Source organism: Periplaneta americana, chromosome 1 (assembly GCF_040183065.1).
Source record: "Periplaneta americana isolate PAMFEO1 chromosome 1, P.americana_PAMFEO1_priV1, whole genome shotgun sequence".
Lineage (NCBI taxonomy): Eukaryota > Metazoa > Arthropoda > Insecta > Blattodea > Blattidae > Periplaneta > Periplaneta americana.
Window position 1 is genome coordinate 6,539,697 of NC_091117.1, and position 15,088 is coordinate 6,554,784.

The window sequence follows — 15,088 nt, forward strand, 5'->3', positions numbered from 1 at the left end:
TTCTCGTTTATCTTGCCATATGATCCCCTCGCTAACAGGGAATGGACGTCCTCTGGGTCTCTCGGGAGTGAAAGAGGGAATACAATGACTGCTCGGGAGAAAGAAGATCTGCTTCAATACAGTGAGCAAAGGCAGCTGTACACAATTTTATTGGGACTTTTTTAAAGGTGGACGGACACTTGGATCTCTTATCAAATGACTCGCCATTCTCCTAACCTGAGAGGGTTGTAGACGGATGATAAAAATGTGACAGAAGCTTAAAGCAGCTATCCCAGATAGAGTACTGGCTTACAATTCTGCGGAACTGGTTTCAAATCCCGTTGATGGCGGAGTCGTGTTTATGGTGGACGAAACTAAGGTTCCTGACAGTTTACTCGGGATTCCATCCATGATTCCACCATCACTCTCCATTTCATATTCACCATCATTTCAATAGTGTCCCTGTCTACATGAATAATAATAATAATAAGAAGAAGAAGAAGAAGAAGAAGAATCCGTGGCGCTACAGCTCGTGAAGTGCCTAGACCGACCAGCCGGCTGCTGGCCTCACGCCCACATGCCGAAGTAGAGGTGGACGATCATCCAACCAGAATGGAGGTATCGTGTGGTTAGCACGATGATCCCCCCAGCCGTTATAGCTGGTATTCGGAACCGGATTTCGCTACCTATCGTAGCTCCCCAAGTGCATCACGATGCTGGGTGGGCACCGGTCCCATACACTGGCCGAAATTTCATGAGAAAATGTCTTCCCCCATGAGGACTCGAACCAGCGCGCATTCCGTAACGCGGGTCCTAGGCGGGATGCCTTAGACCGCGACGCCACGGCTCGGGACCTACATGAATAATAGGATGCGAAAATTATTGACTCCCGTTTCAAACGGTAGAGGCGCTAATGTAGAAATTAATCTTGCTGCCACCTGTTTATGCCCGGGATAACTAATTACGCCATGCACATAACAGCACACCAAGTGGTGGAAGTCCACACCTGTGGAGTAACGGTTAGCACGTCTGGCCGCGAAACGAGGTGGCCTGGGTTCGATTCTCGGTCGGGGCAAGGTACCTGGTTGAGGTTTTTTCCGGGGTTTTCCGTCAACCCAATACGAGCAAATGCTGGGTAACTTTCGGTGCTGGACCCCGGACTCATTTCACCGGCATTATCACCTTCATCTCATTCAGACGCTAAATAACATAGATGTTGGTAAAGCGTCGTAAAATAACCTACTAAAAATAAAAAAATAAAGTGGTGGAAGGAATAACATAACCTAAATAATATAAACAGCGTTAATTAAGGATGATGAAATAAACAAGAAAACTTTTAATCAAGGAAGATGAAATAAAAAATAAACATGAATAATTTTAAAAGGAACAATTATTGAAAGTACAATTTTCAAATTTGAATGTTTTAGATGTCCGGACGAGCTACGAACGCACTGTATAATTATTTACATAAAACATTCCTCCCTTCTGAAAACCACTAATTTTAAAATAATTAATTGAATGTTTTATTTTTCTTGTCTTCCACTGAAAATATTCATATTGGAGCCAACAGAAAGATGAAAGAGACGATCTATTTTACACTAGGCCTACCTTCTAATACAGCTTATTAAAATAGAACCGAAAAAGGACAGAAAAGAAAACTAAATAATTGAAATTGTGTTCTTTGGATAGCCTACACATTATATTGGAAAGACCTGCAGAAAATAGTTGGATAATTGAAACTATGTTATTATCTATTCTTTTACAATACATTCAACAACACTATTTAACAAGGTCCATAAACATCACTGTTTAACATACAGACGTGCATTGGGCTGCAAAAGAATTTACAATACGAAATTATATCGTTTTCCGATGACTTTAGCAAAAATGGCGAGGTGGGAAGTTATTTTCCTCAGATTAGTTTTTTAAAGCATCTAAATACGACTTTTATAACATATTCATGTTATTGGGAACAGGAAGAATATATTAGACTAAATTCAAGGGAAGAGAGAACAGGAATGGGATGGTGCAGATTAGGTATCTGGAGACTCAAGAATAAAAAAGGGAACGTAGAGAAGGATAAATGTCCTTTGTGTGGACTAGCGGAAGACGCAATGCATATAGCGTTAAAGTGTCAGGCAACGAATGATTTGAGAAACGGTTGGGTGGATAAAAAATTTCTACAAATAAACGCTATAGTAGCTTATAAAAAATGAATAGTCACCTAAACGTCAGCAATGTGCATAAATTACGAAAATTTCTTTTTAGAGTTAAAATTAGATGGGAAGAGAAAGTCAAAGCTCTAACGGAGATGGAATTATAAACGTTGAGTAGCCGGACACGATAGAAAACTACGAAAAGTGGTCAATGAAGTTAACAGAATAATTTTTAAGACATTGAGTATAGAAATGAAAAAGGTGAAGTAAGAGTTTTAAATACAAGAGGAGTTACACTTATTATTATTATTATTATTATTATTATTATTATTATTATTATTATTATTATTATTATTATTATTATTATTAGTATGGTGAATAGAGGATACTTATAGGTCCAGTATGTATTAGTTTTTGTAATATTTATATACAAAGTGAGTCCACACATGTGGAGTAACGGTCAGCGCGTCTGGCCGCGAAACCAGTGGCCCGGGTTCGATTCCCGGTCGGGACAAGTTACCTGGTTGAGGTTTTTTCCGGGGTTTTCCCTCAACCCAATTTGAGCAACTGCTGGGTAACTTCGGTGCTGGACCCCGGACTCATTTCACCGGCATTATCACCTTCATCTCATTCAGACGCTAAATAACCAAAGCTGTTGATAAAGGGTCGTAAAATAACCTACTATACAGAGTGATGGCGGATTAAGAACTGGAACACATCTAATCCGCCATGACGTGAACACAGTTTGATTAAATAAATAAATAAATAAATATTCATGTTATTATTTAATACGAATTGATTTTAAATTATTCATATACTTTTATTTTACAACATTAACAAGAATACTGCACAAAAATAGTGAAACTGCAGTTTATATGGTATTCCACAGCCTTCCTTATCATCCATAGATGTTGTCATTGTTACAATCGATATATACGGCCAGTTACATTTCATATTGTAAGCACAATAAATCTCAATTTCGACTATCAATTGCATTGTTGTCTGCAGACTAGGCCTCCTGGAATGAGGAAGCGATTATGAAGTAGTTAACGAGAAGGCTCCGCCTTGTTAAATTTAAATGCGGGGAATATGAAGACAGAAATGAAAAGAAATATCAAACTTTTATTTCAAATTCCAAACATCTTACAATTCCAACCATGTTCACTATAATATCTATAATTCTTTGATAAATAAATTGTCTCGTAAATAATGGACATGAAAGAAAAACTTACCAAAAACATGGCGAAATCGCTAAATAATGACAGACAGAAAACCATTTTATCATTTTATCAGTATCATTCATGTTGGAAATGCGTTTTTTCCGGGAAAATCATCATAATAATTCTTTATTTATTTATTTATTTATTTATCTATTTATTTATTTATTTATTTATTTATTCTGGTGTAGTTAAGGCCATCAGGCCTTCTCTTCCACAACACCAGGAATACAAATACAATAATAGAAATAAACAGAAAAAATACATATACACAAAGTAAAGCTACACAATAAATAAAGAGAGAGAAAAAAACCCCTATAAACAAAGTAAAGCCACTCAAAAATATACACAGGTTGCACTCACACAAACTTTAAATGAGTGATTAAGTATCATAATTAATTGTATCCTAACTAATTAACTAACATAAACAAGAAACTTGCAATTTTAATTTAGATTAAAAAGGAAAAGAAAAAAAAAACACAAATCAATACTTCTAGCAATACCTAAAAACATTAAGTAAGACAAAATTTTCCAATTTAATTTTGAATTATGATAAAGTATTTGTACGTTGTCTAAGAGAAACTTAAAATCGATACTTGAGCCAATTGCATTGAGATAATTGTTCTAGAAACGTTCCAGTTTGTAAAATTTACATCTAATTTGCACGTTGTTGATTCTGTTGTTAGAGGAGACATTCAGTAAATAGAAAAACTCCCAGAACTCTTGTCTAGACTGCAAATGTCGCTACGTCTGCCTTGAAACGAAGTCCGAAGTATTTGCTGAGGAATAGCCAACTGATTGAACAGTAACAGGCCACATGCATGCACTCCGAAGGTTTTTGAATAGAGCAAATAGTGTTTGCCACACAAACATGCAGCTGAAAGCAGTCATCGACGTCTATTTAATGAACAAGCCAGTCACTATTGGAAACACGATGTTCTTTTTTTTATCTCTTTTTCGTTTCCATTCCTTTCTTCATCTGTTTCGAGGCATTCCACAGGAGTTTTGTAGCAGCTTGGAGTTACTGCTACCCCATCCCCCGTGCCTCCCCAACTCCTGTGGTTACGCTATTGACCAGGCGGACTGTAGGCCTACGGAACTTGGAATATACAGGAGAGGATATAAAAATGTGCTGCGGCGAACTGTGGACGTCGTACAATAAAGAATTCCTGGTTGGTGTTTATTTTTAACGTCCTGTTTTAACAACAATAGAAGCTATTTACTTTAGACATAATAGATCGACTATTGATCAGATTTTTTATATTCGACAGATATTGGAGTAAATGGGAGTATAAGGGCAGACTATATCAGTTATTCATAGATTTCAGAAAGGCATATGACTCGGTTAACAGAGCAGTTTTATGTAATATTCTTATTGAATTTGGTATTCCCAAGAAACTACTTCGATTAATTAAAATATGCCTCAGTGAAACGTACAGCAGAGTCCGTATAGGAGAGTTTCTGTCCGATGCTTTTCTAATTCACTGCGGGCTAATGCAGGGAGATGCACTATCACCTTTACTTTTTAACTTTGCTCTAGAATATGCCATTAGGAAAGTCCAGGATAACAGACAGGGTTTCGAAATGAGCGGGTTACATCAGCTCTTTGTCTATGCGGATGACGTGGATATGTTAGAAGAAAATCCACAAACTATTAAGGAAAACACTGGAATTTTACTTGAAGCAAGTAAAGAGATAGGTTTGGAAGTAAATCCCTAAAGGACAAAGTATATGATTATGTCTCGTGACCAAAACATAGCAAATATAAAAATTTGAAATTTATTCCTTGGAGATATGGAAAATTTGAAATATCTTGGAGCAACAGTAACAAATATAAATGATACTCGGGAGGAAATTAAACACACAATAAATATGCGAAATGCCTGTTATTATTCGGTTGAGAAGCTTTTATCATCCAGTCTGCTGTCAAAAAATCTGAAAGTTAGAATTTATAAAACAGTTATATTACCGGTTGTTCTGTATGGTTGTGAAACTTGGACTCTCACTTTGAGAGAGGAACGTAGATTAAGGGTGTTTGAGAATAAGGTTCTTAGGAAAATATTTGGGGCTAAGAGGGATGAAGTTACAGGAGAATGGAGAAAGTTAACACAACACAGAACTGCACACATTGTATCCTTCACCTGACATAATTAGGAACATTAAATCCAGACGTTTGAGATGGGCAGGACATGTAGCACGTATGGGCGAATCCTAAAATGCATATAGAGTGTTAGTTGGGAGGCCGGAGGGAAAAAGACCTTTGGGGAGGCCGAGACGTAGATGGGAGGATAATATTAAAATGGATTTGAGGGAGGTGGGATATGATAGAGAATGGATTAATCTTGCTCAGGATAGGGACCGATGGCGGGCTTATGTGAGGGCGGCAATGAACCTCCGGGTTCCTTAAAAGCCAGTAAGTAAGTATTATTATTATTAGTAGTAGTAGTAGTAGTGTTAAGTGCAAGGATCGCTTGTACATTATTTCAAAACAAAACAAGTAAGATGGTTTTGTCATATGAAGATGATGACTGAAGACAGATTGCCGAAGAAGGTGTATGGATGTATTTCAACGAAAGGCCAAAATTGACATGTCAAATTTTCAGTACTGTTTGTTTTGGCGCATACTGTACTACCAATGTTATTTTTATTTTAGTAGGTTATTTTACGACGCTTTATCAACATCTTTGGTTATTTAGCGTCTGAATGAGATGAAGGTGATAATGCCGGTGAAATGAGTCCGGGGTCCAGCACCGAAAGTTACCCAGCATTTGCTCATATTGGGTTGAGGAAAAACCCCGGAAAAAACCTCAACCAGGTAACTTGCCCCGACCGGGAATCGAACCCGAGCCACCTGGTTTCGCAGCCGGACGCGCTGACCGTTACTCCACAGGTGTGGACTCCAATGTTATAAAACTGGAAAATTCTGTAAATAAGGTATTCTTAATATCTGTTTAAAATTATTAGATTGGCAACACTTATAACCAATTTCTTTCCATTATTCCCCTCGAAACAGAGCAATGCTGCAAACTGACAAACTTGTATGATGGTATAACTTGTATCATACGAGTTAAACCCCCTCCATTTCGAATCTCCCACCAGACGCGGAGCTCATAAATAACGTGGCTGACAGATCGAATAGCGCGCGTAATTCTGCAGGAGGTTCTCTTTGTGTAGCGCTGACCCCAGTCTCACCTTGTATTGTCAGAGGCGCAATATCGCACGCCACTGCCATTCAGCAAACAACAACGAACATTAAAGTTGGACAACATTGACTGCGCAAGCGTATTCTCTTCGGGTGAATGGTCTACAACAGAAACTTCAGGCTGCTCTATTCAAGAAAGTTTCACATCTTTATTTACAGTTCATCAAATGTATTATACAGGGTGTCCCATAATTCAACCAAAAAATTGGAGGGATTCTGGAAGAGGCTCAAACAAACATTTTAACTTAGAATAATAATAATAATAATAATAATAATAATAATAATAATAATAATAATACTTACTTATGGCTTTTGAGGAACACGGAGGTTCATTGCCGCCCTCACATAAGCCCGCCATGCAACATTAATCCAGTCTCTATCATCATATCCCACCTCTCTCAAATTCATTTTAATATTATCCTCCCATCCACGTCTTGCCCTCCCCAAAGATTTTTTTCCCTCCGGCCTCCAAAGTAACACTCTATATGCGTTTCTGGATTCTCCCATACGTGCTACATGCCCTGCCCATCTCAAACGTCTAGCTTTAATGTTCCTAATTGCGTCAGGTGAAGAATACAATGCGTGCAGTTCTGCGTTGTGTAACTTTCTCCAATCTCCTGTAACTTCATCCCTCTTAGCTCCAAATATTTTTCTAAGAATCTTATTCTCAAACACCCTTAACCTCTGTTCCTCTCCCAAAGTGAGAGTCCAAGTTTCACAACCATACAGAACAACCGGTAATGCAACTGTTTTATAAATTCTAACTTTCAGAATTTTTTAAAGCACACTAGATGGTAAAAGCTTCTCAACCGAATAATAACAGACATTTTCCACATTCATTCTGCGTTTAATTTCCTCCCGAATGTCATTTATATTTGTTACTGTTGCTCCAAGATATTTGAATTTTTCAACCTCTTCGAAGGATATATCTCCAATTTTTATATTTCCATTTCGTACAATATTCTGGTCACGAGACATAATCATATACTTAGTCTTTTCGGCATTTACTTCCAAACCTATCTCTTTACTTGCTTCAAGTAAAATTCCCGTGTTTTCCCTAATCGTTTGTGGATTTTCTCCTAACATATTCACGTCATCCGCATAGACAAGTAGCTGATGTAACCCGTTCAATTCCAAACCCTCTCTGTTATCCTGGACTTTCCTAATGGCATAGAGCGAAGTAAAAAAGGAAAGGTGATAGTGCATCACCTTTCTTTAGGCCTCAGTGAATTTTAAAAGCAATCATACAGAAGCTGGCCTATACGGACTCTGCTGTATGTTTCACTGAGACACATTTTAATTAATCGAACTAGTTTCTTGGGAATACCAAATTCAATAAGAATATTATATAAAACTTCTCTCTTAACCGAGTCATATGCCTTTCTGAAATCTATGAATAACTGATGTACTGTACCCTTATACGTCCATTTTTTTCTCCAATATCTGTCGAATACAAAAAATTTGATCAATAGTCGATCTATTACGCCTAAAACCGCATTGATGATCGCCAGTAATTTCATTTACATAATTATGGAATTAATCTTCTCGAAAGTTACTACAGTTAGTCTTGTCCCTTTTCTTAAAAATAGGACTCCTTTCATTGTTCTGGTACAATTTCCTTTTCCCAAGTAGCAAGTAATAGTTGATACAGCGTCGTTAAATAACCAAGTAAAAAAGTTAGAAACTTACAATTATTTTTAAAAAATTAAAAAATAACTGCAACAAATCAAAACGTCTTGTTTTCATATTCTCGCCACGCATGTCACCATAGAAACTAGCTCGAGCATATTTTGTTTTTAGTGACCAAAGGATGTTTATCTGTGACCACCTGGCCAGTGCTGTTAATATAACGACATATGAGAACCAAAATGAGCACCATCTTTTGTCACCGATTTTGCAAGAGAGATAGCTTATCTTTTGTCTTCTGACATTTATACTGAAGTATGCCGAGCAGCTGTGAGCTATAAATAAGTTTGAAGTACGAGGTTTGTACGTTAATAACCATGTGAACTACTTCTTGAGCAAACTTCCAGCAATTTTACAACTTGGGCGTGAGCTCTTATCACGAAGTTGGGACGGAGCGCTTCATAAGCCTCGGGAGCAGATCTGAGGCTTTTTGAGAGACTTTCATAACTTCGTTTCTGCATTGAATAACTTATTGAAGCTTTTGGCATGCCTCATGGATCATCAGTCAGTACGAATTGCCAGACAACCGTAGATATTCACGATAGTAGTTATTATTATTATTATTATTATTATTATTATTATTATTATTATATAACGCAGTGCCTACGTCAGCACTGCATATATATATATATATATATATATATATATATATATATATATATATATTATTTATTTATTTATTTATTTATTTGGACGGATTTTGTCCAAATTCAGTATCTACGAGTCAATTTATCAGGGAATGATGTACATGAAATATAATAATTTTAGTACTAGTCTGTCTGTGTACAGCGATTTCTACTAAACTATTGGACGGATTTTGTTCATATTCAGTATCTACAAATCAATTTATCAGGGAATGATGTACATGAAATATAATAATTTTAGTACTAGTCTGTCTGTGTACAGCGATTTCTACTAAACTATTGGACGGATTTTGTTCATATTCAGTATCTACAAATCAATTTATCAGGGAATGATGTACATGAAATATAATAATTTTAGTACTAGTCTGTCTGTGTACAGCGATTTCTACTAAACTATTGGACGGATTTTGTTCATATTCAGTATCTACAAGTCAATTTATCAGGGAATGATGTACATGAAATATAATAATTTTAGTACTAGTCTGTCTGTGTACAGCGATTTCTACTAAACTATTGGACGGATTTTGTTCATATTCAGTATCTACGAGTCAATTTATCAGGGAATGATGTACATGAAATATAATAATTTTAGTACTAGTCTGTCTGTGTACAGCGATTTCTACTAAACTATTGGACGGATTTTGTTCATATTCAGTATCTACGAGTCAATTTATCAGGGAATGATGTACATGAAATATAATAATTTTAGTACTAGTCTGTCTGTGTACAGCGATTTCTACTGAACTATTGGACGTATTTTGTTTATATTCAGTATCTACGAGTCAATTTATCAGGGAATGATGTACATGAAATATAATAATTTTAGTACTAATCTGTCTGTGTACAGCGATTTCTACTAAACTATTGGACGGATTTTGTTCATATTCAGTATCTACGAGTCAATTTATCAGGGAATGATGTACATGAAATATAATAATTTTAGTACTAGTCTGTCTGTGTACAGCGATTTCTACTGAACTATTGGACGTATTTTGTTTATATTCAGTATCTACGAGTCAATTTATCAGGGAATGATGTACATGAAATATAATAATTTTAGTACTAATCTGTCTGTGTACAGCGATTTCTACTAAACTATTGGACGGATTTTGTTCATATTCAGTATCTACGAGTCAATTTATCAGGGCATGATGTACATGAAATATAATAATTTTAGTACTAATCTGTCTGTGTACAGCGATTTCTACTAAACTATTGGACGGATTTTGTTCATATTCAGTATCTACGAGTCAATTTATCAGGGAATGATGTACATGAAATATAATAATTTTAGTACTAGTCTGTCTGTGTACAGCGATTTCTATTAAACTATTGGACGGATTTTGTTCATATTCAGTATCTACGAGTCAATTTATCAGGGAATGATGTACATGAAATATAATAATTTTAGTACTAATCTGTCTGTGTACAGCGATTTCTACTAAACTATTGGACGGATTTTGTTCATATTCAGTATCTACGAGTCAATTTATCAGGGAATGATGTACATGAAATATAATAATTTTAGTACTAGTCTGTCTGTGTACAGCGATTTCTTCTAAACTATTGGATGGATTTTGTTCATATTCAGTATCTACGAGTCAATTTATCAGGGAATGATGTACATGAAATATAATAATTTTAGTACTAGTCTGTCTGTGTACAGCGATTTCTTCTAAACTATTGGATGGATTTTGTTCATATTCAGTATCTACGAGTCAATTTATCAGGGAATGATGTACATGAAATATAATAATTTTAGTACTAGTCTGTCTGTGTACAGCGATTTCTACTAAACTATTGGACGGATTTTGTTCATATTCAGTATCTACGAGTCAATTTATCAGGGAATGATGTACATGGAATATAATAATTTTAGTACTAGTCTGTCTGTGTACAGCGATTTCTACTAAACTATTGGACGGATTTTGTTCATATTCAGTATCTACGAGTCAATTTATCAGGGAATGATGTACACGAAATATAATAATTTTAGTACTAGTCTGTCTGTGTACAGCGATTTCTACGAAAGTATTTTACGGATTTAGTTCTTTTTCAGTATTTGGAACTGAATTTATCAGGGAATGTTGTATATACATTCCAGAGATAGTTTTATAAAACAAACTGTAAATAAATGCATTCAAACAAAGAATGACATGTGGTGGAGATAGGCCCTATGTAACGTTCATAAACAAAATATTAAGCACAATATCAATAATCAATGCATGAGTACCGCCCACAGACAACTTTGACAAAATGTACAAAGAGGAACTACAAAAAGGAACTGTGTAGATTACAAATACTTTTTTTTCACATTATACCCTTTAGCCTACGGCCTTTACAACAGGATTTTTAATATAACGATTCGATATTGTGTATATACAGGGTGATTCACGAGAATTTACCGTCTCTTACGGAGATTATTTCCGAAGACATTCTGAGCAAAATAAGTCATATATACATGCGTCCTATTCTTAATATTTTCAAAGTTACACTAATTTGAAGTTGTTTGTAAAATACCTTTCCTCTTCAGTTTTAAGGGTAAGAAAATATTACAAATAGAGAACGGACTGTTCAGAAGTATCATTTCTTTAATTGGCTAGTGTTCTGTAACTAAAACTGTGTTGTTAATTGCTCCGTACAGATTTTGTTATCACAAAAATTGTTACAAATCATACGACTTTAGGAACTTGATTCTTTACAGTTTAATTCCATAAAAACCACAATAAATTTAAATTTGATCCTCACGAATACCATACCAGACAAAGCTACAGTTTCTTTCTAAATACTCCCAAATGCCACACAACTGCTGGATTAAAACACAGCAGAAATTTTGGACCCAAAATATATAATGCATTAATTAGAGCTTACCCTGAGCTAAGTACACTTAACACACATAGATTTAAGAAACAAATCAGATTAATTATTTAATTGTTTAAGCCCATTGAGTTAAAAATTGATACTCTGATATTTATGTACTTTTGTATTTTCTATTTGTATATAGACCCTATTATTACATGCTGTATTATTTTACCATTTATTAATGTTATTGTGCTCAATGAACTCTCTTAATTTTGTGATATATTTTGTATAACTGATCTGAACTGCGCCCGAGCACGAGCTTCTGTTCTTTCGGGCTGCAATTCCTAATGTAGCTCAAGTGTAAAGTATTAAATAAATAAAGAAAATAAAAATAAAAATAAAAATAAATTATGCATCCTAGTGTACAGTCTTTAAGGATTTACAAGAGTGGCGTGATTTTTAACAATTGTGATAAGTGCGCAAGAAAAATGTATTTTTGTAGTTAAAAATCGAAAAAAAAAAGTCTGTACGAAGCAACCATGGATTTCACAATACATTTTAGCTTCAGCATACTAGCCACTTAAAGAAATGATACTCCTGAATAGTTATTTCCTTATCTGTAATATTCTTTTACCCATAAAACTAAAGAATAAAGGTATTTTACAAACAACTTCAAATTAGTGTAACTCTGAAAATATTGAGATTAGGACAAATGTTTATATGATATCTTTTGCTCAGAATGTCTTCGGAAATATACTCCGTAAGTGCCGGTAGCTTGTCGTGAATCACGCTGTATAATTTGCGTGCTCATATAAATTGAAAGTCTGCAATAATGGCACAATGAAATAATATCCTATATACTAATATAGTGGCATTTGAGTTAACAATATCCTTAATCCACATAAAACTTCACAAAACTTGCTTTTAGCAATTTAACTAAGAAATTGTTAATAATTTTGTTATTTTTATCGTGGTGAAAGACTATAGGGTATGTGTACCGTGTCACTATAATTTCATAAACGTACAGTATTTCCAATCTGTATATCGTTTTCATCTCGAAAGACTAGGAAAGAATATCCGATCTGATATCCCTTGCTAACATATTCAAAAGTATGTCCATCTTCTAGCATAAAAATAGTTCGTGCCATTATCAATTTGTCCATAATTCCACCTACTTGTATAATTGCAAAAATATAATACAAAATATGTTAAAGTCATCGTAACTTGATAAGGTAATGAAGCGAACCTTGTGACTGAATGAAGAACTAAGGGATGTGCCCCGTCTTCCTCTTTGAATTTCCTAATAGGCAACAGTTGACTCTGTTTTCTGTTAAATCTAATGTGAAAATGTCAGTGTCCGTCATGTTTTTGTTTGCGTTTCCAGGGCGACCAGATAGAGATGATGCTTGGAAGCATCATGGTGCTGTCTACCATGGCAGCGGCGGCGCTCGGCAACACCATCTCGGACGTGATGGGAATTGGTTCGGCCTGGTACGTGGAGAGGATGGCTGTACGCATCGGTATGCAACCACCAAAACTCTCCCCTATCCAACTGGACATGCCTTCTTCCCGCAGGGCGGCCAACATGGTAAGCAGAACATCTTTTGTTCTTCACAACGGTCTGCAATGCATTTCAACTGCGAAGGAGGGGTATAGCTGGAAGTTAGTTTCAGTAGGTTATTTGTCTGTCTGTCTGTCTGCCTGTCTGAATTGTATTCGTATTCAGTATATATGAATCAATTCAACCGCCAATGATGCACACAATATGTAAGAGTTTGAAGCTGCTGAAAAGCTAATAATGAAGAATTATACAGGGTGGGTTAAAAGTCGCTTTCCCAAAACACTCTCTTACATTTAATTACATTCAATTTACATTTGACTACACATTTCATTACAGATTTTTTAACTTGGTTATTTAACGACGCTGTATCAACTACTAGGTTATTTAGCGTCGATGAGATTTGTGATAGCGATATGATATTTGGCGAGATGAGGCCGAGGATTCGCCATAGATTATCTGACATTTGCCTTACGTTTGGGGAAAACCTCGGAAAAACCCAACCAGGTAATCAGCCCAAGCGGGAATCGAACCCGCGCCCGAACGCAACTCCGGATCGGCAGGCAAGCGCCTTAACCGTCCGAGCTACCCCAGTAGCTTACAGATTTTGTTTCTCGATACACAATTCACAACGTTTAGACACTGATTTACAGATGGCAGAACAAAACTCACGATTTTCACGAATGACTGTTCGATCATCTGTCGCAACTGATGCAGAGCCTGCGGTTTCTGAGGAAAAATATAATTTTTCAGAATACCCCACAGTGAAAAATCACATGGCATCAGGTGACGTTGTTTTGTGGTTAATTTGCGATTCATTGCAAGAAACTATCAGTTACTGCATAGAGACGCATCCCAACACAATAAAACAAAACAACAACAATAACAAAACATGACATCGGAAAAACAGTTGACGCACGAACATGGTTGTCAACCCATCACTTATTACACCAGCTGTGCGTTTATTCAAGTTATGACATCTGTACATGTGTACAAGTACGAAACCTAATAAAGAATATCGGGGAAAGCGACTTTTGACCCACCTTGTATTTTTTTGGTAACCTATTAAATACAGACAAAACTATTAATCTGTAAAGGTTTATTTTGTAAATACTGATGTGTACCTGTTCCAAATACTGGTTTTTAGAGGAGAAAAGTTCGCTCTGGCGCCAGGAATCGAACCCTGGTCTTTGGTTTTATGTATCAAGCGCTCTAACCGCTGAGCTACGCCCAAATTCAATCCACAGCACCGGATCGAGTCCCCCTCCTCCAGTGTTGGGCGTAGCTTAGCTGTTAGAGTGCTTGGTAGATAGAATCAAGAACCCTGGTTCGATCCCTGGCACTGGAGGAAATTTTTCTTCTCTAATAACCATTGTTAGCATAACAGATATATTCTGTAGGACCAAAAAATTAATCTTTACGTAGACTGTTCCAAATAGTTTAAAAACGAAGATATTTTAGCATTGAAATATTTATTTCATATTTTTTTTCAATATAAATTTCATATCCATGTTGAATCTTTCGTACACTACTTTTAACACTTGAATATAAATAATTGAATAAATGGCGATCTTACTCGTGTTAATTATGTAAGTAACATACCCATGAGCCAACAACACTACAATGAAGAAGTGAACACAATCAAATACATAGCACAAGAAAATGGTTACAACCCAAACATAATAGACAACATCATAAGGAAGACAAAACAAAAACTCAACAAACACAAAAACACGCAAAACACAACACAAACACAAGAACACAAGAAATAGATCACACTAACATACGAAAACAAAAACACACACAAGATCGCATCCTCATTCAGAAAACAGAAATACAACATA

General features: G+C 35.8%; 1 protein-coding gene across 2 annotated transcripts in view; it reads left to right on the top strand.

Moving 5' to 3' along the window:
• Positions 1-15,088, top strand: part of LOC138702361 (transmembrane protein 65) — a 297,854-nt gene that overhangs the window by 259,221 nt on the left and 23,545 nt on the right. For both annotated transcript variants that reach the window (XM_069829923.1, XM_069829931.1), the window contains one exon: positions 13,071-13,274. In XM_069829923.1, the coding sequence (XP_069686024.1) occupies positions 13,071-13,274 (204 nt within the window). The remainder of the gene's footprint in view (positions 1-13,070; positions 13,275-15,088) is intronic.